The sequence below is a fragment of the Stenella coeruleoalba genome, assembly GCF_951394435.1.
Source record: "Stenella coeruleoalba genome assembly, chromosome: 10".
Lineage (NCBI taxonomy): Eukaryota > Metazoa > Chordata > Mammalia > Artiodactyla > Delphinidae > Stenella > Stenella coeruleoalba.
The window spans coordinates 92,161,613-92,187,400 of record NC_137156.1 but is presented as its reverse complement, the minus strand read 5'-3'; the positions used below and the strand labels follow the sequence as shown (position 1 = coordinate 92,187,400).

The following is a 25,788-nucleotide window of genomic DNA, read 5'->3' as shown; positions in this document are numbered from 1 at the left end:
TTACGGATCCACACTGGCAAGACAAAGCCCAAGATTTCTTCATATTGGTATTTCTAACACGTAACAGAAAGGTCATAAATGTTCGTTAAATGGCAAAATGACTACATTTTTCTTTAGAAATGAGCTGCCAGTTTTTCTTTAAAATGGCAACAGGTGGCAATTTGGATTTTTGTCTCTGTTTTCTGTAGGATGTCATCATCATGGCACCTGCATCACTGATTCTTTTGGGGGCCACAGTGATACTGCAAGTAGACTTACTTCCTGATAAAAAATGTAAGCACCGTCTATTAAATTCAATAATATTTCTTTTTCTGAGAAAAAGTACATTACAAAAAGGATAGCATTATTTTCTCCTAAATAATAATTAATTAGGAAATGATGATTTTTTAAAAAGGGATGGAACATTTATTCTTATCAGAATACAAACTCTTTAAACATGCTCTATTTTAAGAAAGCAACGTCGGCTGAGATGCACATTTTACGCTGCAGTTTACCCACACTTCATATTCCAAGTGTGCGTAAACGGGCACTCAGAATAAAGCTGCAGCTGATGGCCGTATTTGAAACGTCTTCCCAGGCAAGGGAATGGTTCCAAGTCCTCACAACCAAAGAATAAGAAGCTTCCAGTAGGATTGCTTCAGAAACTTGTTCATCAATGGGTTTAAGAAAAGAAGAACTGCCACGTGGTTCCCCCATCAGCACTGTCTAAGAGACCTTGCTATGGCCATGACAATGTTCTGTATCTGCACTGTCCAGTGATAAGTGACTATTGAGCACTTGAAATATGGCTCATGCAATGAAGACAATGAACATTTGATTTTATTTAAATAAAATAGCCACATTGGCCAGTGGCTACCGTAATGGGCAGTGCAGTACAGACAGAGCCTCAGAATACTGTATGTGGCAGGTGTGGAGGCAGAGTCAGGGAAGGCTACTGAATATTAAAGGTCAGTGGAAACATCCTCACATGTAGTAAAGGAGGTTTCATAATTGTACAATATTGTAATTTTAGCCAAAATTATAAAGTTGTATAAACATATACCCAAGAAAAAAGATAATGAATGTATCACATGTTAATGTCACTCTCGGTGATAGAAGCGTGGGTAAATTTTTCTTTTCTTTTTTGAGCATTTGTGCTTTCCAAGGTTTCTAAAAAGAATAGGCATTGATTTTGTAATTTAAATGAAAACTTTTATTTTGTGAAAGCTTTTATTTTCAAGGCAACATTAGAGAGCAGTTCATTAACGGGGGGAAGAGAACACTTTTCTTTCTATAAATGCCTATTTGAGTAATTTTGCTCACAAGTTTTTTTGACCTTGAATCGTAATAAGAAATAAATCCTTTTAACATCATGAACCAGTACACATGCAAATATGTGAGTACACTTATAATAGAAACAAGAGGTTCGTGAAACAGTACTTCTTATATATTTGATGCACCTGGTATTTTCTATTCTATTTTCTTCCATGTCATTAAACACATTGCTACCCACAAACTAATACATTACTGCAGTCCATTAATGGATAATGACCCTTTGAAAATTATGCTTGTACTGAGTAATGATATAGTAAAATATTCAGATTTCAATAAAATACCTGTAGATGTTATAGGCAAATACCTGGGCAAAGTAAAAAGAAAATGAGCTAAAAACATTTCTAAGGAAACTTTTCCCAAGATTATTTCAGTGTTATACATTCTGATAGCCATAATAAAATACTATACTACACAAAAAAATACTTAACTTTAAAATGCTATGTAAAATTAAACATTCTGTGGCTTTTTTCTTTTGATCTACAGTTTTACTTCTCCCACCTGTCAATTTCACCATTAAAGCTATCAATTTAGCTCAAGTTCTTTTACGCTGGGAACCAAATACTGATCAAGAACAAAGAAATGTCCAGCTAGGGTATCACGTGAAAATAAATGCTCCACAAGAAGAAGATGTAAGTGTTTATTCTGATGGCAATCCTTATTTAAATTTTAACTTTGGGGCTTCCCTGGTGGCGCAGTGGTTGAGAGTCCGCCTGCCGATGCAGGGGACACGGGTTCGTGCCCCGGTCCGGGAAGATCCCGCATGCCATGGAGCGGCTGGGCCCATGAGCCATGGCCGCTGGGTCTGCGCGTCCAGAGCCTGTGCTCCGCAGAGGGAGAGGCCACAGCGGTGAGAGGCCCATATACCGCAAAAAAAAAAAAAAAAGAAAAAATTTTAACTTTGACTGCATTTTCCTTATCAAAGAAATTTTAACTAAAAAAAAAAGAAAACCACTAAAGGGCTTTTTGTTATATTCCCAGTAGAGCAATGTCTCTATTGAAATGACTGAGAACCAGTGCCACACCTGCATTAAACAGCAGCTCAGAACATTTTAACTTTGGGACAATTCTTCCACTTAAAAATCAAGTGTAGTAACTTCTGAGGTAAAATGGTTCAGATATTGGTTTTATATAATTTCCTCTAAAATAGCCAAAAGAACAGAAGAGAAAAGCCGAATAAAAGAGGAGGAGGGCAGGGTACCTAATCGAAGAGGCCAAGTTCGAATCCCAGTTCGGCCATTTCCTGCCTTTAGAATCGTGGACCAGTCACTTAACCTCTCAGAGCCCCAACTTCACTGCAGGCATATATTAAAGCACCAGGTACCTAGCAGATGCTCAATAAAATTAAACAAATTAAATTCCAGTCAATATGGAATTCTAGAGAATTTTCCGTCAAAAGTTACCTCTGGGGAGGAGACTGGAACTAGAGATGGTAGTCAAAGGAAACTGGAGCCTTCACTGTAACATTTTGTTTGTTTTTATAAGAAGCATTTATTCAGGTATCCTTGAAGAATTAATTTTTGTATTTGTATTATGTATTTTTGAAACATGTACACATCTCGAATTGGGTAATTTATTTATTCATTTTTAAAACCACTTTATTTTGAAATAACTGACCTGTAAAAAGCTGCACCTATTTAATGTCTACAACTTGATGAGTTTAGGGATAAGGACATAACCTTGAAGCAGTGGGTTTAATTTTTTCTAGCAAAACGATTTCATTGCATTGTGTTTACGTGCCATTTTAAAAGTGGAAGAAAACGCCTAGTTGATTAAAATAGTTCTCTCAAGGCCACTTCCCCTTTGCATACCGTGACTTGTGAGTCTTATTTTTAGTACGAAACCAGGAACACTGAGAGCAGACGCATAACCATCCTTCATAAAGGCTTTTCAGCAAGTGTGCAGACAGTCCCATGGAACGACCGCTCCCTCCAGCCAAGCAGCTGGGTTTCCGCGGAACTTAGAGCCCCACCAGGTAAGGCAGGCCTCTAAGAGTCCAGTTCCATATTTCACGCTTTGTAAACATAGGAAAGTCAGAAAACAAACACCTCAGTTTTCTCTTCTTTTGTCAGTCACCAGTTCCTGCCCGGTATCCTTTTACCTCATCAACATCCTCACCAAGACCATGATCACTTCTCAGTGTCATAACCCAGCCAACGCTGGCTGGCACGTCCCTGCCAGCATTGCGGATGCTTCTCCTCCCCAGCTCAAAAGACAGAGGGTCATAAACTAAATCTGGGCCAATCAGGTCTCTCATAATTGGGTTCCAGGACATCTTTCCAACCACCCGCTACGTGATTCCTGCGCTCTTCTCAGGTGGATTTACAGCCATGACGCCTACACACTAGCACAGTCCTGCCTCGGAGCCCTCGCTTTCCTGGGCTCACCTGACTGCTTTTCTGAATCCTTCCTATACTTCATAGCCCAAATCAAATCGTACCTGCTCTGTGAAGCCCTTTTTGACGTCCCCAATCACTACCCTTTCCAAAGAAACAATCAGAAGCTGTCATGGCAATGACTTGCTTTTTTTTTAAATCTTCATTGGAGAATAGTTAATTTACACTGTTGTGTTACTTTCCGGTGTACAGCAAAGTGAATCAGTTATACATATACGTACATCCACTCTTTCTAAAAAAATTTTTTGACCATCTAGGGTCTCCTGGAACCTCAATTGTGAATTTAACTTGCACCACGAACACCAAGGCAAATAATTACACACACTTACGGCCGTACCAAGTTTCTCTTCACTGCACCTGGCTTGTTGGCAAGGATGCCCCTGAGGATACGCAGTATTTTCTCTACTATAGGTTAGTATCTGTTTTCACTTTCGCAAGTGGGTTGATTCCTCCAGCCTTAAAAACTTATGAGTGTTCCAATTCAGGTATGGCTCTTGGACTGAAGAATGCCAAGAATACAGCAAAGACACCTTGCAGAGAAACATCGCCTGCTGGTTTCCCAGGACTTTTATCAATAGCAAAGGGCGCGACTCACTTGCAGTGTATGTTAACGGCTCAAGCGAGGAAGCTGTGATCAAGCCTTTCGATGAGCTCTTTGCCCTTCATGCCATTGGTAAGATGGGCTTGACTCAAAGCCAAAATAACCGAATCGCAGAATCTCAGCACTGGGAGGGGTTATAAGGATCACCTTGTTTAGCTACTTGTCTGATGCTAAGTGACCATCTGCCCGCTGCTTAAGAACCACAGCGTCAAGGTTTCTCCGCCTCCACGCTCCTGATATATTTGGCGAAAGAACCCTGGGTGTGGCCTGTCCTGTGCCTTACCAGGTGTTCAGTAGCAGCCCTGGTCTCCACCTACTAGATGCCAGTAGCACCTCCTCCCCCGCAAATTGTGACAGTAAAAATGTCCCCTAGGGGATAAAATCTCCCCTCGTTGACAATCACCGCTGCAGGGAAAGTAAACTCACTGCTGGAAGAACCCCATATCCTCTCGCAGCGGCTCTGGCTGGTTTGGTAACATTTCTGCCCATGGGTCCTGTGATGGGCTGGTGCCACCCCCAAGCAGGTCTGATTCTTTTCCGCACAAGATGGTCCCTCAGCTATCCAAAGGCAGCCAGGTTTCCCATCCTGAGGTCCCTCTTCCCCGGGCTACCGGCCCTCAATTTCTCATGCACTCTTCTTATGATCCTCTACCCTTCTGGACTTTCTCCTCTGGGTGTTCTTGAGTTAGAGTGTCCCCCTTACCATGTGGTTCTCAGATCTAAGCCTATTATTTAAGCTTTCACGTGCTCACTTCTCAAAACTGAAGACCTTCTCCTTCATCCTAGATACTTGTATTAAGGCAGCTCATCAGGAGCCTCTCACATAACATTTCTGGTTCTGAATGTTCAAGGTTTCAGTGGTGGCCTCTGTTTAGTAGCGTGGGCTGTGGAGCCAGGCTGCCTGGACTTGGGTCCTGGCTCCTCCACTGACTTGCTGAGTGACCTTAGACAAGCTGGTCATTTCTCTGGGCCTCAGTCTTTTTATCTGAAATATGGGGAGAAATCAATACTTCCTACAAGGTCTTTGTGACAATTAAGTATGTTGATAATTATAAAGTGCCTGGCCTAAGTATCCATTAAATATGCAAAATGTGATTGTTCAAAGGACGTGGTTTGGCATGGGACATCTGTATCTGTTTCTATCATCTATATGTGTATCAAACGGAGTATAACTTTGTTTAAAGAATCACAGCACTTGCTAAAGAGATTATATAATTCTCTTCGATAGAGTATTACTTAGATGACCTAAAAATATCACTTTCATGAAAACAGGTGATAAAAAATGCTGAGGGGGACCTGAGAAACAATGATATTAAGACACCAATGGACACAGCCTGGGACAGACCATGGGCATTTTCTTGTGTGATATTCATTTTATTGAGACCAATTTCTCAGCTTACTAAAAGAAATAAATGCTCTTTTGATGAAAAATGTTTTGGCTTAGGGGATGGTAGGCTCTGGAGCCAGTGGGCCCCATTCTTAGCTCGTCCCTATGACTCAGTAACTGTGAGATCTAAGTCACATAACTTAAGACAAGGACACTCAGAGATAATTTCTATCCACATCAAGTGGCCATAAAACAATCACGTGAGATCTCAGGGGAAAGAACTGTGGAGTTATTTGTAAAGACAAGTTTAGCCCAATCCGTTCTTTTTCTGTAAGAGAAAACTAAATCCTCACAACAAACCAAAACAAGATCCACAAAACAAAATGAAATAAAAACTGAGGCCCAGGAAGAGGAAATAATCGGTCCAGCCACACACCTGCTTCACAGAGCAGGGCTTAGTGGAGGCTCCAGGGCATTTTCTCTCCAGGATCAGGTTTGTCCTCAGATCCGTCCAACTCGAGAAGTAAAAATGGATGGTGGGCTGGGTCTTGCAGTCAGCTGAAGGAAAAGGCATTTAACCATTCGATGCCCTTTGAAGTAGGAATCCCTGAGGTTTACGGGAGAGATCTCTCCTTTAGCACCACAAGACGGGAGTCAGATGTGAGCCGCTGGAGTCCTGTGGCTTGCAGGTTCGTAGATTAAATCCTGGCGTACAGTACTCGAGAAGACACAGCTTAGAGATGCCTTGGGAAATGTGGGTGGATTAGATTTACCAGCCGTGATCACCGACCTCTCGGTTCTTTAACCTAGATCGAGTAAATCCTCCAGCAAAAGTCACAGCAGAGATTGAAGGAACCTGTCTCTCTATCCAATGGGAGAAACCAGTTTCTGCTTTTCCGGTCCATTGCTTTGATTACGAAGTGAAAATTTACAACACAAGGAAAGGGTATTTTCAGGTAATGCTTCAGCTCATTCTGATATTCGATGATAGATTTCTTTTAGAGACATTTAAAAAATTATTGTCAGTGACTGCGCTGGTTACCCCTTGGAACCCCATCTACCTGGGTTTTATGAAAATAAAACAAACCTTACTGGATTTTTGTCTTGAAAGGATCTATTACTTTTGGTTGAAAATAATGCAATGGATCAGATAAAAGTTCATTAGCACCACTGTTGGTGAAATGGTGCAGCTGCTACGGAAAGCAGTACGGGGATTTCTCAAAAATCAAAAATAGAATTATCATATGACCCAACCTTTCTACTTCTGGGTACATATCCAAACGAATTGAAAGCAGGGTCTCAAAGATCTCTGTCCATCCGTGTTCACAGCAGCATTATTCACAATAGCCAGAAGAAGGAAGCAACCCAAGTGTCCATTGACAGAGGAATGGATAAACAAAATGTGGTCTATCCATACAATGCAATATTGTTAGCCTTAGAAAGGAAGACAATCCTGACACGTACTGTATCATGGATGGACCTTGAGAACATTATGCTAAGTGAAATAAGCCAGTCACTAAAAGACAAATATTGTATGAATCCACTTATATGAGGTGCCTAGAGCTGTCCAATTCATCAAGACAATGGGGAGACAATGGTGCTTTGCGGGGCTGGGGTGAGGGGGGAATGGGGAGTTTTTGTTTAAGGAGTAGTTTCAGTTTCGCAAGATGAAAAGAGTGCTGGAGATAATGTGACTGTACTCTACTACTGAACTGTGCCATTTAAAAATGGTTAAGATAGTAACTTTTGTGTTGTGTGCATTTTACCACAACTTAAAAAAAAAACTGCCTCCTCAGCCCTAATGGACAAAAAGTTCAAGGGGAAAGGAACTGAATGAAAGTCATATTTACTGAGCATCAACTATGCATTATGCTTTATTATCCTCACAGTTACTCTATTATGTAATGATCATTCTCATTTTACAGCAAAGTGAGGCACAGAGAGATTAAGTAAGTTGCCCAAAGTCACAAAGCAAGAATAGAATAGAAGTCAGGATTCAAACTTCTGCCTTACAAATTCAATTCAATTCAATTCGGGTTAATAAATATTTACGATCTGGCTTCTCTGTGGGATATACAGAGCTAAATAGCTACTGTTTCTGCTCTCAAGGGGCCTGGTCTACTGGATGCACTCCCTCAGCCTCAGAGCTGCCTGACCATCCTCAATGTCAACGTGGATACAAAGGAGGGAATGGACAAAGCAAGCTGCCAGGGCCTCCACCCAGGGGAGGGGAATTGAACAGAATCTTCAAGGATGAATAGAAACTTGCTTAGTGGGAGAAGCAGAGAAGGACTTTTAGCCAGCACTTCCCCATGTACTTAAGCACACATGGTGAAAGACTGGCTTTCTTTTTAAAATTTCTAATCCACCCTACATTGGTACTTCTGTAAAATACAATAAAAATGATTTGCTAGAAAAATCACATACAGCCAAAGACAAGCCCAGTGATCCTGGTCCTGGACGCCATGGCAATGCCAGGTTGCTAAGAAAGCTCCCAAAGTGTTGTCTCCATTTCTATATTTATCGCCTCAAGGATCAGCAATAAACAGCTCCTGACTCACACCAGTCCTCCAACCACACTTGGAGTGGCAGGGGTTCTAGGCAGAAGGAGCAACTCCACAGCATGAGTGAGCATGGTTCCTTCAGCCAAGTGGCAGTAATTTAGTCAGCCTGGACATAAGGCCAACGTTGGAATCATAACTCTAGCTCTTACACTGGGACTTCTCCCAGAATGATTCTAAGATTTTGTTTAAAAAAATAAATGGTTTTTCTTTTTAAAACCATGGTCATAGGCAATGGAAACCACTAAAGTGTTTAGCTTGATAGAAAAATGTGAACACATCTGCAGAATCGCAGAATTATTTTGGAAGCAGCATGAAAGCTGGGTATGGACGGAGAGGGGACATGTGGACACAGAATACCGGTTTCATGGCTACTGCAACAGTCCAAGCAAAAAATGATGAAACCTAAAATGGCAGTGGCTTTGGAGCAGGGACAAAGAAGGGAGAAACACACTCAGGAGTAGGTAAGATACAGGCAGCCAGGGACACATCTCGGGTTTGGGGTATTAGCTGCACGGTGGGGACACTGACCAGTAGAGAGAACATACACGAAGGGTTTGATTGTGAGAAAACAGCCTCATCTCAACACTAGACAATGTTAGCCTGTGTTGCCTACGGCAAATTGGCATTTACTGAGTGCTTATTATTAGGTTGAACTGCCCAAAATGGCTGTTTTTGCAGGTCAAAAATGGGTTGGTGAATATTATCACTTTTCATATGATTCAACCCAATATATCTTTAAACTTGGGCTTTACAAAGTTAATTCCATTTAATTCAATAATCCATTAGGTGGTATGGTTCCTATTTTACAGATGAGAAAACTGAGGCTCAGAGAGGTCAAGGAAATTGCCCTGCAGTTAGTTGGAGGTAGACCTCGGATTCAAACCTTCTTCTTCCTAGATTCAAGGTCCTTTTGCTCTTTCTGCTTCCTTATGCCCCCTCCATCCCTTGCTCCTTGCCCCCTGGCTTGGGGTGAGACACTGTATCAGGGATCAGCACACTTTCATTGTAAAAGGCCAGAGAGTAGGTATTTTAGGCTTTGCAGATCATACCGTTTTTGTCACAATTACTCAGCTCTGCCATCAATACAAGCAAATAGGTGTAACTGCGTTCCAGTAACTGTGTTTGTGGACACTGAAATTTCAATTTCATGTACTTTTCATGAGTCACAAAATATTCTTTTTATATTTTTCAAACACTGAAAAATATATAAGTCATTCTTAGCTTGCAGGCCCTACAAAAACAGGTAGCAGGCCAGATTGGCCATAGACCGTAGTTTGCTGGATCCTGTTGAAAATGCGGAAGCCATGTGATATTGTTAGTTAGGTGATTAGAGAATATCCAGGGACAAGATGAGGGAGGTTATGCATTCTGCTATGTGCCATTCCAGTCTTTCAGTCTGGAAATATCAGTTGGACCCGGATGGATCATCTAGATCTTACAACTGCCTGTTTTATTTATTTTGGTTACTACATAGCTTTCCCCCCAAGGGTGACTGCCAACACCTCCATAGTGAAGTGGTCTAGAATAAACTAATCGACGTGAGTCTTACTGATTTTAAATGGGTCACTGAATACTGAGTCACATTACTTACATACGACCTCCCATCCTGATGATTGCCATAATTTAAATTGCGTGTCCAGGGATTCTTACAATGATATTTTTTCCCATTTAGACAGAAAAAATGACGACCAATACATTCATCTCCGTAATTGATGGTATTTCTGAGTATTCCATTCAAGTGAGAGCAGCAGTGAGCTCTGTGTGCAGAGCGGTGGGACCCTCCAGTGAGTGGAGTCAGCCTATTTATGTGGGTGAGTATCTCGTGTTTATTTGAAAGCAAGTGACCTTACTTGTAGTTATAACAGATCCTCCTGGAAAGTGTACACCTTCACTTGTGAGTCCTGAAATGCTTTCACGTCCCTACTAAGCCTCATCCTCTGTCAGTCTGCTGCCTTTTTGACCAGAGGTGGATTTACCATGAGGCCAATGAAGCTCCAGTGTTCCAGCTTCTCACTAGCAAGAGCCCTTCCAAAGTCTAGTACTTTTTTTTTTTTCCAGAATATCTGGTCCTACTTCTATTCAGTTTTACCAAATTAATTTTTTTTGTTTTGAAATAACTGTAGATTCATATGCAGTCATAAGGAATGATGTCAAGAGAGCTCATGTAGCCTTTACTCAGTTTCTCTCAAGACTAACTTCTTGCAAAACTGTAATACAATATGGCAACCAAAAAAGTGCCATTGCTACAACCCACTGATCTTATTCAGATTTCATCGATTTCATATCTACTCATTTGTGTGTGTATTAGTTCTATGCAATTTTATCCCATGTGCAGGTTTGTGTATGTCACCACAAGGGTCCTTCCTTTTGCCCTTTTTTAAGCACTTTCATTCCTCTCTCCTCTCCTCCATTCCTAACCCCTGTCGACTACTAATCTGGTCTCCATTTCTATAATTTTCCTATACCTAATTCTGAATTTATACTTTTGTTTCATTTCATAAAGAAGATTCCAAAACTGAATAAGCTCAGGGCCCACAAAATCTGGATCCAGCCCTGGGCCCTCAGCGTAACAGACCTAGAGGATCCCAAGGACTGGCATCACCTGGGCTCCTGCATTGGTTCTGCAGCTGTTTTTGTTTATGATTAAACTGACTAGCTTACTTGGCAAATAATATGATCATTGTATCTGTCTGTGGGACTGGAGAAGGGTGATGATGGTGGCTCTGAATGAAAGGGCAAATTTCCATTCTCCTTTTATGTCAGATGGCAATTCCATAACCTGGAGAGGTGGCCTTGCACCGTGATGCTAGAACATGCACACCCTGTGTTTGATACTATCTGCGTATCTTGGCCAGTTAAAAAACAACTAGTGTAGCTCATGTAGGTGCCACAGACATGCAGCCTGGGGATGCAGACGTATGTGGCTAAGTGCTGCATAAGAGCTACAAGGACACGAAGAGGAGGGAAGAATTCTGGAGTCTTCCATAGAAAGCTCAGGTTTAATGCCAGCCTTAGCACATACTGACTACATACCCTTGAACAAGCCACTTCTCTCTGCCCATCCGTGGATTCCCAGGACTAAGGAGGTAATTAATACCCACCTCTCCTGTCTCACAGGTTACTGTGAAATACAAACAACAACGACAGCAGATAACATTTATTGCTGACTATCCTCCAAGCCCTGTGCTAAGTGCTTCACATGCACTAGCTTCACTAATCCTATCCACCAAACTGTTCTGCAGATGAGAAAACAGGTTTCGAAAGTTTAGACAGTTTGCTTAACTCTGCATGGCCAGTAAGTGGCAGAGAAGGAATTCAAACCCAAGTTGACTGACGCCAGCACCAGAGACCTTAGCTCTATGGCATGGGGGCCGGGACGCTGCAAGGTGCAAAGAGCTGAACAAATTAAAGATGCATTTAAGGGATCCTGGTAGCTAACTCTGTGATTATGGCTGGTCAAGCACGTGAATATCACTGTCCCTCAACGTACGAGGTAGTTAACGCTCCACTGAAGGGTGTACCTAAGGAGAGATTTCTTTCGGCACATGCTAGGATTTTCTATCATTTCATTCGTTCACTTAGGCTAATGGGTGTCTCTGCAGGACACTCCTGGGCAGTGACCCATGGGCCCATGTGGATGTAAGTCAGACCAGACGCATAGCAGGGAGATTTCCAAGGGAGACTGGGAAAGATAAGGAAAGACCCGAGAAATGGAGCTGGGTTCTGAGTCTGCAAGGGGACTTGTCTTATTGAGTTGCTGAGTTCCCAAAGGGGAAAGGAGCCCCTAGAGCTGTGTGACATGACCAGCACAGCCTTATGGCACGCCCACCACATCACCGCCCTGGGACTCAGAGGACCAGCATGAGGCTTGCTGGGAGAGGAAGCAGAAAGGACAAAAGGAACTGAGAACCGGCCAATTGCACCTACTTCAGGTTTCTGCCAAAGCCAGTCTTTCCCCCTCCCCCCTGCCTCCTCCCCAGGTCCAGGCCCCAACCTGACCAAACAGACCCACCACATGCAGGCACCCCTTCCACACCGCTTTATCTGCACAGACGAAATCCACTCTACGCCCCGAGAGGGGGACCAGCAGAAGAAACGTGAATCCGTCTCAGGGAATTTTCAACAAGGCTATGAATTTCTTCAAACGCCTGCGACAGAAGCTTAATTTTCATGACCCGCATTTGGTGGATTTTTTTTTAATGCTTTGTTATTCCCCAAAGGCCGAAAACTCATTGGCCCCCAATTACTGACATTTCTGAGTGTCTTCCCAACATCACTGCGCATATAGTTTCAGAGTTTTTTTTTTTTTTTTAAATTCTGTGTGAGGACCTCAAACTAACTTGGAGACCAAGGTGGGAATCTTGGCTACGGAGCCAGTTCTGATTTTTTAGTGTTTGGGTTTTGAGTTCTCATCAGTGTTGTCTGTTGAGAGTTTAGAACTTAGAGAGCAGAAGAAAGCGAGAGACAAATCAGGAGATCTAGGTTTTGGTCGTGGCTCTGCCAGTGTCTAACTCTTTGACTAAAGTTAGAGATGCGGAGATAATATTTCATGAGCCCAGTTATCGGAGACTGCTTCCACAGCTGTGTTGAGAGGGAATCTCAAGTTACATTTAGGTCATCCGAAGGCGCGGTCATCTGTTGTCACCCCTGCAGGGGACAGAGTGGTGACCAGTGTGGCAGAGTTTGGCTGCCCCCGACCTAGTCAGTCACCTCTAACCCCTCTGGGTCTCAGTTTCCTCACCTGTAACATGTGAGTCTCCTCACTTGTAAGTTCTTCCCTACTCTGCCTTTCATGTTCTCTTACCCCCATCAACTGCCGACAAAAGTGCTGAGAGAGAGATTGTGACCTGTGCTGAGAGTTTATTTTAAGCTTGTTTTTAATTTATTTTTCACTCTCCACTTTAGAGCTGGCGCCCCATGATTATTTTCTAAATAACAGCTTCCTAGCTTGGAGCCGGGCTCATTATCATTTGCTCTCAGGTGTGCCTCACTGCCATCATCCACGGCAAATCCATTTCATTTGCTGCCAGCCTGGTCATGAAGATGAGCTGACTAATATTACCACGCACCTTATAAATCCATCCTTTCTGGAACTGACTTTCCTGCTCACTTTAGGATCATTAGTGAATTTAATCAATGCAGGCTCTCTACTGTCATCAGGATGATTAATAAACATCACAGGAAGCTCGGGCTCCTCTGGGACATTCCACATGGCTCTTCCTTACCCCGCGAGGATGCAGCAATAATAATGCTCTGCTTGCAGCCTACCAGGCAGGGTTCCCGCTCCATTCATTTCCTCTAGACATCCTTCCTCCACTCCTACCTTGTCTTAAAAATGGCACCCTGGAGCCCTCCCCTTCCACTTTCACACCAAGGCCCGACTCACATATCACCTCTTTGTTAGACATTATTAAGTCCACCTCCTTTATCTGAGGGAAACGGAGGCCCAGAGATATTAAATAATTCAGTAGTTATCAAACAGCCAAGAAGTGGCTATTAATGGATAATATTCTCAAATAAGTGGCACAGGAGTCAATTAGCGAACTGGAATAGATTCAATTTACTAATTAACCCATCATCACCCAGGGTTATTGAATCAAGAGAGAGACACCAGATGAGTAAGTTTTGACTGATGAAAAAGGAGGGCGGAGGAGAAAGGACTGCTGTCCTGCTCCAGTTGGCAAGGTCCCTGGACAGTCAAGAGGCACAGGGGCAGCCAGCAGGGGTCCAGCCAGCCACAGTGTGCTCTTCACCTGCCCTGAAACGCTGCCCTCCTGTGCTGGGATTTCCAGAACATGGAATACTTCTTTTTTCTTCTCAGATGGAAGGAGCAGTTTCATCTTATCAGCCCTCGTTATCAGCTGCCCTTCCTCAGCTGGCTTCTCTGCCTTATCTGAAGGGCTAACTTTCCACACTTCTTCCTCCTTTTGCAACTTTCTTAACTTCCGGACGCTTCTGCTCCCTTGTTATCTGGGCCATCTCCTGTTTACCAAAACCTGGTGTCTCCTGAGTGGTTTCTGGTCTGAGTGAAGATATTCCTTTTCTCAAGTCCATCATCTTCTCTTCTCTCTCCCCTCCCAGAAGCTCAAATATCATGCAGGAAACAAGGAATAATGAAAACAAAGTTTCCTACAGTAATGCCCTTCCCCGTGGAAAAGAGTGTTACACATGCATCCACCCAGCCGTGTTGCTGGTGTATCAGTGACGGGTCTTCCCGCCCCCCACCCCAGCACAGGCCCTGCCCCTCAAACAAAATCGGGTTTTGCCCTGACATCACTGAAGGCCGTATCTGAAGGCCAGGATCTATTCGATGATGGTACCAGGTATCAATTAAAATGTATTTACAAAAAAAAAAATATTGCTTTAGGCTTGAGATGTATAGCACTTACACCCCAGGGAGTAGGGGAAAGTTCACCGCATTTCTTGACCTGCGGTCAAGGTCGACACGGGCTGGCGGCTTCCTTTCGGGGCATCTTCCTCGAGACCTGTTACTCACAGGAAATCCTGGCCATGGCTTTCTGTCACAGTTTCTTTCCGTGTGTGGGGGGAGCCTTAGAGTCACATCACACATTCTAGAATCCGTAAGGACTTCATGAAAAGAGTTGGAAGCAGAAAATCAGGGAGGGATGTAAGAACTGGGGCTGGGATGGAAGCAAGGGTCCCACAGGGAGACTCTGCTGCCTTTTTCCTCGGACTTGACATTCATGGGCTGTGAATGAGTGAGGAAACCCGGCACACCAGCCCCAGGGCATGTGGAATCAAAACCTGGAGGGCGTGGTGTCACCTTCGAGATCCTCCAGCCCACCTCCTACATTGTACACTTTGCCGGCTCCACCCTCACACTCCGCGCCTGTGCTTTTTCTTTTCCTTTCGCCACCACCTTTCTTTCTACATCCTCACACTGTTGTGAAAAAGGGAGAAAACCAGGAAGGAGAAAGGTGAAGGGGAGACACTGCAGAGAGCTCAGATCCACTTTCCCTGGGTCTTCCAAATGAATTTTGCAAATTCAAGAGCTTCTGTGAAGAAATGGCGGGCTTCTGGCTCATTAGCGACAAAAACTGATTGAGGAATAAAACGGTGATCCAGTCAGTACCTTGAAAAACCCACCTGGCTTCCCTGAGGGGGATATAACTTGTGACGATGCTGAGTTTTCTTTGTAAATGGGGGGTTTCCGGGTTGGTAAATGTGGTGGCCGCCTTGATCCGCTGTTTCCTTTTCCCCAGGCTCCTGTGGTTTCCAGGCTGGTAGCCGTGGTCTGAGGGCGGGCGAGCAGGGAGCCTTCAACTTCTGTCCCCAAATGTGAGGAGCAGGGAGCTCCCCTGTGCTTTCAGGCCCGGGCGCCTGGAGGTGTGGTGTCCACACCAGACTGCCACGCGTGACCTGTGCCTCGAGACGGGCCCGCCAGATGACGGGAGGAAGGTGGGACTCCCCTCTTGGGGCAGGCACTGTGCTTGGCGTGTTCACCTATGTTATCTCATGTATCTTCACAGACACAGGATTTTCCTAATTTACAGATGAGCAAAGAGACGCAGAGGGGTTAAGGAACTACCCCAAGTGACAGAGCTAGGAAGTGACAGACCCGGACCTAGAACACAGCCACAGGACTGGGTCCACGCCATGCTCTTTCTGTGGTGCTTCGTCACCCCGTGGGTGACAGTGCCAGCCAGGGAGACAGAGGCAGGAGGACTGGCTGTGGGGACTGGCGGCAGTGAAAGGGTTGCCCTGCAGCTCATGAGCTGGTCAGCCTCCGTGGAGCCCAAGCAGTGGGGACACTTTCATTGACCTCTTCAGGCTACTCTAGTCTAAATACCCCCTTACGAGTTGTCCATGGCGTTCATTTTAATACAAACCTCCTTGAGGGTGCGGACCATCGTGCTTTATGCCCTCTCCTACCCCCTAGAATCTTGAATATCTGGTGTTTTCTTTCCCTCCAGGCCTGAGCTTATGACTCTGCCTTCTGAGGATTCAGAAAGGGCTTCAATCTTAGTCTGGCTTTCATGATTTAGGGAAATTATCTTGATGCCTTACTGCTGACATGATGTGTTTAATCATAATCACAGTTATAATAACATTCATTGAACACCTACTATGAACTAGCACTGGGCCAATCACTTTGCAGGAATAACTCAGCCAGTTCTTATCCCCGTTGAGCAAAGCAGGTGATGGAAGCTCCTGAGGGCTCCCTGCTCAGGGTCACCTCTGTTGTAAGCGGCCGAACCAGGGCGAAAGCGCTTCACCCGTTTCTTACTTCTATGTGAAGACTGCAGCCTCTGCAGCCAGCTTTCAGTTGCTTTAGCAGGTTGGTAGAACAGGGCCAGCAAACCCCTTACAGGGAAGAAAGTTCTGGGTTGCCTAGGGCCCCAGAAAGCACACACCTCTCTGTGCTGTGTGCAGAAGTCTGCAAAGAAGCAGAAGATGGCGAAGAGGGTTCTCTATTTAGTTTCATCAGGTCGTGTCCTACTAGGGACAAATGTAGACCAGCAGTACGGCAGCGATCCCTTAGGGAATCCTGAGTGCGCAAAGGTACACCTACACACCCGCCCCCCCATCCCAAGCATCTCCATGTCCTTTCCATATTTTGGGTCATTGAGCCCAATTTCCCCAGATGAACAGAGAACACGTTTTGTGCATTTTGCTCTGGGCCCTGGACTACCTATGTTCTGTCCACTGAGGCTGCATTTGCCGACCCCTCTCTTTCACTCTCCCGAAATCAGGTAAAGGGATTTTTTTTCCCTAAAAAAAAAAACCTCCCACAATCCACTTGACAGCTGCCTTAGAAAGCTCGCCCACCCAAAGGGCTTGCTTATGATTTTTGCTGGCACTGTGAGCCTGTGACCGGCTTGGCAGGTCCCCTCACAGACGATGCCACGGCCTCCCGCTCTAAAGAGAGACAAGTGCAGGAGGCTTCGTAGACTAATGCACCTGCATCCTCTCAGTTATCCAGCCCTGTCAGTGCCCTCAGAACTCCTCTCAGCGCCTGCTGGTTTAACAGAGTAGGGCTGCTTCACTGGAAGAGCCCCATCAATTTACTAATGAGCTCTTTTCCTATTGTTGAGTCTGAAACTAGATTCAAATGCAATATGGAATCCCTAAAAGTCATACTTGTATGAACAGCTTAAGGGTGGAACAAGCCTCCAAACCGAATCGACCTTCTAAGTGTTATTAGTCTGAACTACAAAGATCATACAATTCTAGAACAAGTGGGGCTGCAGCACCGGGAGGAAAATGACTTGACAAAGCTCTGAGGGCAGAGCTGGGACGAGGTCCAGGGTCTGATTCTCTTTAACCACCAAGCTATTCCTCCCTCTCCGTCCCTTTCCCACCATACACTCCCGGGATATACAGCACGAGCAGAATTTTCATTAGTTGGCTAATTGTCAAGGTTAAATGGTCAAGACGTCAGAAATTGAGGAAGCTGAGGTCACCAAGAAACCAGACAGCTGAGCTCCCAAATGCTCCAAGTTGTCAATATTGGGAGAACATCCTAGAATGAGGTGCAGAGTCTGAAGGGCTTCTTCTCCTTGGCGGGACAGGCTTTGCTCCGTCTTTCTAAAGCTCATCTCTGCATAACCAAACAGCGGCGCCCATCAATTTCTTGAAAAGAAACATCCGTGGCTTCCGTTTTAATGGCAGAAAACTCATTCTTGAGTCAGAGAAAAGATTCAAGTTACCTTGAAACGCTTGTTCTTAAGAAAATGTACAACGTCAGAGACCCCAAAATTCAAATTAATGATGTACCGAGGGGCCTCCCAACTTTTACAGAATTAAAATTCTTAATCATTTTGACCGGAAGGATATACACTGTCAGTGGGAACTGTACCCCTGTTCTACCTTCAGTAAAATCAGAGGAGGTGCTGTCTTTAATTCATTTTACTTACATAACTGACTCTCAACTTCGTTTTTGCGTTAATAAACAACGTTAACGGTAGATAATCCCCAAGCGATTTCCATTTGGTAGTGAACATGTGAAACCTTTTTCTTGCACTGAATTTACCTGCCAGTTTAGGTTTTCTTTGCAGTAAAGCTGACCTCGGCTCTGCTGTCTGGGGGGTTAGCTCTGTTCTCAGGTGGCGGTAGGGGAGCAGTTCTGAAGCAAGGTGGGACACTGCGGAAACCAGGCGGGGAGAAATGACTCATGTGCCCCCTCCCTCCAGGCAGTGACGGTGACTTTGCTTTCCACATAGTACCTTGCATGCACCACTAACTTTTTTTTGATCGAAAGAAATAAAATCAGTTGCCTCTCCAAAGAGGTTCTGTTAATTCAGAGAGAATCTTCACTTATCAATGTGAGTGCTCAAGTGAACAGCTAGAGAGTGGTTTAACTGAAAAGATTTGTGTAAGCACGCTCAGAAGTGAACGACACTTTTATCAGGACCTGACATACCAGCCTGCAGAGAATTGCACAATTTGAGACACCAACGGGACCCAGGGTGGCACCCTGATAATATTGATAACACCACTCATTCTTTCTGCAGGACTCAAGCTTCACCTGTTTAACCTACTCGTAAACAGGAAACATTTTGCTACTTGGCATAACCCTTGCTAAATTTATGTTCCATGTACATGAGTCTAGAGATTCTGAACGTACTTGTTAGGGGACTTGCATAATGGTTCAGAGTGTACTACACTGAGTTTCAGAGATGGGGCAATGAAGCAGGCAGAATCCCTTATTCAGGAAATCAGAGTGGGAAATAAAGCGAGCTGGTATTTGACTTCACGGTAGTAGTATGTCCCAGTTGCTCTTTATATTAGCTACGTGCAAGGGCAGTAAAAACTAGGTTTAACGGGACACTCGGTGACAATCCAGAGAACTGAATACTAATCCTAGAACCAGTGAGTGTCTATGGGACTTGGGAAAATAAAAGGTTTGTAAAATGATGAAAAGCAGAGCCTCAGAGAGCCAAAGTGTGGCTACCACCTGTTTGTAAAACAGCTATAAATACATGAAACTTCTTTTTCAACGCCATGGTCAGAGATTTTAAATAAAGTGATTCGGTCCTGGCTAGAGCCTAGGGAGCATCGGGAAGACTGGTATCTTACAAGGCAGCCCCCTTCTACTGCAGACACAGCCCGCAAACCCAGCCATGCCCAACAGCTGAGACACCACAACAAAACAGGGCTGCCTTGGAGGGAAGTGGTATCCGGCCGGGAAGAGGACGCTCTGGAGGGTGTTCCGTGACAGAGGAATGTTTAGGATGTGTTCCATGAAGCGCCTGCCCATGCAGTGGGTCCTGGTTTGGGCGTGGTGGGCAGTGGGACAGGGTCCCTGCACCGTGGTTAAGAGCACGGCTGCTCAGCACGTCCTGGGCTTCACCCCTGGCTACTAGCTGTGGTCCTCAGCTGACCCCCTCCGCCCTTCTCTGCGACAGCTCCTCCGTCCATCAAACTAGGACAGCAGCGCCCACCCTGAAGCACTGCTGTGAGAATTCAAGTGAGATTGCAAGGTGAGCACTTTGCAGAGTGTCTGGTACCTAAAAAGGGAATGTTAAAACATGTATAGAAGATAAGCTATTGGTGACTGCTGGTTCTGATAACTTATTTTTTGTTCTTTTCTAAAACTTTCCAACTTTCACCAATGAAAATATCCTAAAGTCAATTTTGTGAGAGGTCGGTATACACCAAATGACAATGCCGTGGATTGGGTCAGGGGTACTAAAAAATGTGCTGCATTGAGAGCGTTCTTAAGGGTCAGAGTTCAACTTCCTCATATTTGCAGATGAGGAAACTGAGGCCCAGAACGGCCACCTTCACAACAAGCTAAGAATAGAACCCAGGTTTCCAGACTAGGCAAACTCATGACACAAAAGCATGCATGTCTTGCATTTATGATGGCACAGATGAACCTATTTGCAGAGCAGAAACAGAGACACAGATGTAGAGAACAGACGTGTGGACACCGGTGGTGGGGAGAAAGGGGGGTGGGATGAATTGGGAGGTTGGGATGGACATATATACGCCACTGGGTATGAAATAGATAACTAGTGAGGGCCTGCTGTATAGCTCGGGGAACTCTACTCAGAGCTCTGTGGTGACCTGGATGGGAGAGAAATACAAAAGGGAGGGGATATGTGTATACATATGGCTGGTTCGCTTGCATTTACGGTTGGGTGTGATGTACTGGTGTAAAGCAAGTGGATGAGGAAAGGAGGGGCTACGGAGAATGAGAAGAAGCCAAGTGCCTTCCAAGGATTCCAGTCTGGGATCCTGCAAGAGGGGAGATCAGAATGGGGAAGTTTTGAGGGAAGTTGTTTTGATGTGAAGAAGGGTGTGAGTTTGGTTTTGAATGTTGTCAGCTTTGAGACACATCCCAGTGGGTTCTGCCTACAGGCAGTCTCAGATCCAGACTGGGAGCTGGGCAGGGATAAAGACTCGGGAGAGGATGCCATGGAATTAAAAGATGAAGCTGTGCTCAACAAACATTTCAAATTTCAAAGAAGAGACCATAGTGGAAAATACCAAAGGGTTAAGGCTGAGCGGTGAGGGGCAGTTGAAATTAGAAAGGGGGGAAGGAAATGATATTGAAGAAGAGGAATATTTGGGTAAAGGAGCCAGTGGCTTGGTTTCCAGGTGGGTGCAAGCATCAAATCTGAATTCAGGAGGGAGGTCAGGAAAAATAAAGTTGGAAAAAGAAACTGACCGTCCTTTGGCTTCAACCAGGAGGAAGCCACCAGCAAATTTTTAAAGTGCTTTCTGAGATGGGAAAAGGAAGCTGCCTGAATCCCTTATTCAAGAAATGAGGCCGGGAAATAAAGGAGGTATTGGATAATAGTTGGGAGAGATGGCAGAGCAAAGTAATGGCTTATTCAAGATAAAGGACTCTATGAATATTTGAAAGCAGAAGGGAAGAAATGAAGGAGAGATTAAAGCTTTTGGGAGGTAGAAGATAAACCTCAACTAAAAGTTCTCAGGAGGCCAGAAAAACAAACAAAAAAAGGCCACGAGATCAAGGCAACATTGGAATCACTAGCATTAAATCCTCGAGACATCTCTCCACCCTGATACCTGGAAAGATGTGAGTTTTAAGTATTTTGGGGCTTTTGGAAGTCTTAAGATATTTTACAAGGGACTTGAAAATTCCACTTACATTCACTTCTCATTTTATAATAGAAACCGTTAATGGCAAACCAAGGATTAAGACCTGCTTCTCCTGGGGTGTGGTGTGTATCTCACCTCTGTACTTAGAGCTGCTGTCACTAAATTATCTGTGTCTTTATTTGCTTATCGACTTCTTCCCTCAATTGCAGGAAGGGAGGGTTCACATGCTTTCTTTTAAAACTGTCTCCCAGCAACGTGTATAACGTCCCACACATAACAGGAGCCCAGTAAATATTGGCTAAACGGGTGAATAAAGGAATGAATGAACACAGAAAGGACCCATGCATTCAGGGAGATAACTCAAGATTTGCATTCTTCTCTAAAAATGAATCAGACAGTTTAGCAAGCAGGTTACCCTTTAAACGCCATTTGGTAAATGGCCTTGGGTTTTTCTTGAAGGTATTTCCAGTACCTTAATAAAAAAAATCACACACACCCCAAAGCTATCATCAAAGCCCACAGAAGAACCTATCCTTGAGTACAGATTAGAAGCAAATTTAACTAGATAGTCGGGCAGCATGTGGCATATTTATACTTTCTGTACTGAATCAAGTTAGCATCTACGTTTTCATCTGTGAACAACAGGTATAAACGTAAGAGGTGTTGTGAGGATAATTCAGATTGTAAACTTACAACGGAGTCTGATACCTTTGTTGTGAACTATGAGTATTATCCCACACTGTACTTCCTCTAAAAGTCCAACTTTGTAAAATGTTTTGATTGTACTGCAATTAGGTTACTGAGTAGGCTTACGTTTTTGCATCTTTTTCATCTAAAAACCTTAGTACTCACCAAAAGCTGCTAAGCTCCGAGATCCAGCTGGCATATTACCTAGAATATACTCCATAAATATCTGCTCACTGATTAAATAATGCCTCAAGATTAAAAGTGGCCTCATTGCCATTGCCGTTATTTCATTTCACTCTTGTATCAACTCTGTGAGATGGATGCTCCCTGCCCACCCTGCCCCATTTTACAGATGAGAAATCTAAAGCTCGGGGAGGTTAAGCTACTTTCCCAGCATCACCCAGCACCCTGAACTCTGACCCAAGCCCCCTTTGGCCCTAGTGTAGTCATCTCTCTTTTCTGCTGATGATTCTAGTTCTGATTTTTTTTTTTTCCAATTAGGAAACAATGAGCAGAAGCCCTGGACAAAATGGTTCCTTATTGCAGTTATGGCAACCGTCTGCTTTATCTTGTTAATTTTCTCACTCATCTGCAGAATGTAGGTATTCTTTTTATTTGGGTGCTTTCGCTGGGATCTAAATATTGGATTTTTACCTTCTTGCCATGCATCCGCTGGATGCAGGGTTCTTGCTATCAGGTGGAATTTACGACATTGTTGTGTCTTCCTGGACAGCCTTTCCAAGATGAGTGTGGACCAAATAAAAAACTGGTAAACAGCAGGTGATTTACAGAAACTGGATACAGAGCACAACACAGCCTTCAGTCGTTAGATACCCCCTTCCTGAATCTGCCGACAGTCTATTCATCTCCGCAAAGGATTTTTTTTTGGCTGCAGAGCTTGGCATGCGGGATCTTAGTTCCCCAACCAGGCATCAAACCCGTGCTCCCTGCAGTGGAAGTGTGGATTCTTAACCACAGGAATGCCAGGGAAGTCCCTCTATGAAGGTTTTTACATTTGTGTTTTTTTGATTCCCTGCCTTCCATTCCCTACTTGGTTGCCTCTGTTGAGCCCCCAGGGCATGCTTCTTACTCTTGGGTAAAGGAAGGCATCCCATTGGATGCTGAACTCACTATGGTGCCTCCTGTGTTATGATCCCCAATTATGAGGTACCAACTCCTACCCTGGCCCTTCAGTCAAACAGTCCCTTACTGGCTGATCATTCCCAGGTCAGACACAGATTGTAGAAGGGTCATGCAGATTTGGTGGCCAAACCTAGAGCTTGCAAATTGCCCCATAAAAACTTCTCATCCCTTCTGGCGTCCAGGAAGGCCGAGTGCCACTTAGGAGGCTGCAGAACATGTTCTATCTTATTAGCTTTTTCATAATTTAGAAAGTGACTTTTATTTTAAACAGCTTCACTATTATAAATGTCTTATCAGATGGCATCTATAGGCTGGGGGGCGGTTGGCAGCTCAAAGGAGAAGAAAAAGACAGTAAACCCTGAGAGCTGGCGCCTAGGGGGAGAGGCTGCCTACCAGCATCGTGGGTAACCCTGGGGCCCCACGCACTTGATGTACATCATTTTCAGAAATCAGGCCTGGTAGAACGCACCAACATGAAGCAATTGTCATTTTGCCTCCCTTGGATGATTCAGAAGTCCCATCAGAGCCCTGCAGTACCACCAAGCTCTTCAACTATTATTACAATGTAGATATTTGGAAGTCTTAGTCAATGAAGATTTTGAATTCACAAAACAGCAGGTCCAGGGATTAACTAGGTCAAGTTTTAGAGTAGATATTTAAGGACAAGAAAGGCTGTTCTTGCTTATCTATTTCCCTCCTTTACTCTGTTTTCAGATGCCACTTATGGACCAAGGTGTTTCCACCTGTTCCGGCACCAAAGAGTAATATTAAAGAATTCTTTGTAACCATCAACTATGAGGTAATATTGAAGGTTCTTATAACATGTCATATCTGCCCAGGGTTGGGTCCTCAGGGATCTGTCACTGGGTCATTCGTTTTCCACGTTAAAAGTCAGGGTCTTTACCCAGGAGGCCAGGTGCCTTCAGGTTGCTTTTGTCATTCTGCTCTTCTTTTAATATATGTTCATTACAGTCTTTGAATATTGCAAAGGTCCTACTCAGTTATGAGTGTCCTCACCAGTCAGACCTGAACTTTTATTTTCTATCACCCAGCTCTTATCACCCAGACCTTGGGCAATTCCTTCAACCCCATGGGCCCTGACTTCCATTTCTGCACAGTAAGGGGCACAGATGTGATGGTCCAATGACCTGTTTATCTCTGACGTTCTAACAATCAATGTTTCTACACATGGGTACCCCAATCAGTAAAGTTTTTCAGAGGGATTTTTCCTAGTTCCTGAGTATAAAGAACCATAGAAAAGGCAACTGATTTCCCCAAATACGTTTTCTTAGGCGCTGTTAACCATTCAGAGCACTTAGGCTTAACTGAATGCTCACTTACCAATGGCATCCAATGGTTCTAGCATCACATGGTAGAAGTCATCCTTTCCCTAGTGAAATGCCTTGGCATCTTTGTTGAAAATAAGTTGTCCATGTATATCTGTGTCTATTTCTGGACTATTAGGTTTCATTGATCTATTTGTCTATCTTTATGCTAATATAATACTGTCTTGATGACTAGAGCTTTATTGTAAACTTGGAGGCCAGGTAGTGTAAGGCTTCCAAACATGACTGTTCAAAGTTGTTTTGGTTATTCTAGGTCCTTTTTATTTCCACATAAATTTTAGAGCCAGTTTATCAATTTCAACAAAAAAAGCTGCTGGGATCAGGATTGTCTTGTATTATAGGTGCATTTGGGGAGAAGTGACATCTTAAACATAACGAGTCTTCCGATCTGTAAATGTGACATCTCAACTTATTTTTGTAGGTTTTCTTTAATTTTTGTCAGCAAGGTCTTGGGATGTTCAGTGTATTGCAGGTTGCTTGTTAAATCTGTCCTTAAATTGAATGGTTATTTAGATCAGGGGCCAGCCGACTTTCTGTAAAGAGCCAGATAGTAAACATTCAAGGGCCAGATGCTTTATCACACTGCCACTGTAGCGGGAAAACATCCACAGACAATATGCAAATAGCTCTGGCCAATAAAACTTTATTTACAAAATCTGGCAATGAGCCAGACTCAGCCCACAGGCTGCAGCCTGCAGACCCTCATCAAGCAATTTTCTTAACAAATTTCATTTTCTCTCTGATAAAGTTACTCATGGTAGGATGAGTTAACTGGTGACTGGTTGTAGGGGCGTTTGGGTCGATCACTCACTCACCAAAATGCATCACGGCAGTAAGAGGTGACCTTTCTTTAGAGTTTGCAGTTCGGGTGTTTGGGATGATTTAGCGGATGACAGTTTCTGACCTACTGAAGCGGAGAATCGAGGCTGGCCCAAGAGTCACCCCTACCCTCAGTTCCACCTTTGTGGTCTCCTTTATCAGGAGGACCGCCGGCTTGCTCTTGTTAACCCGTAGCTTTTCTGGAAGGAAAGTGTGCCCCACGGTGAAACTTGCTTCTCTTCCTGTGAATTCGTGCCGTGGATCCCTCCTGGATCTGGCACACGCATGCCTGGAAAGCACGTGTGGTTTAAGCAGCAGACTCAAGTCATCTGACCCAGCCTCTTAACAGCACATTTTAGTGCTGGTATCTCATTTCCCTTCACAGCCCCCAAAGATTTCCTTGCACATTCTGAGGTTGGTAAAAGAAACTGGCTTAACAGCTTACTGGGTAAGTCTGCGGTTTGCTGTTAATTAACATGAAGTCACGGGGACTTCCCTGGTGGTTCAGTGGTAAAGAATCCGCCTTCCAGTGCAGGGAACGTGGCTTTGATCCCTGGTT

The 25,788-nt window shown here is 44.1% G+C and overlaps 1 protein-coding gene across 1 annotated transcript; it reads left to right on the top strand.

Annotated features, from left to right (window-relative positions):
* Positions 1–200: 200 nt before the first annotated feature.
* Positions 201–25,029, top strand: IL5RA (interleukin 5 receptor subunit alpha; the record flags this gene model as incomplete). Its single annotated transcript, XM_079935815.1, has 9 exons — positions 201–273; positions 1,798–1,943; positions 3,148–3,286; positions 3,965–4,118; positions 4,193–4,380; positions 6,446–6,591; positions 9,872–10,010; positions 22,423–22,519; positions 23,779–25,029. 9 exons carry the CDS (start codon positions 201–203, stop codon positions 24,041–24,043), a joined length of 1,347 nt encoding a protein of 448 aa, XP_079791941.1. The 3' UTR covers positions 24,044–25,029.
* Positions 25,030–25,788: the final 759 nt, after the last annotated feature.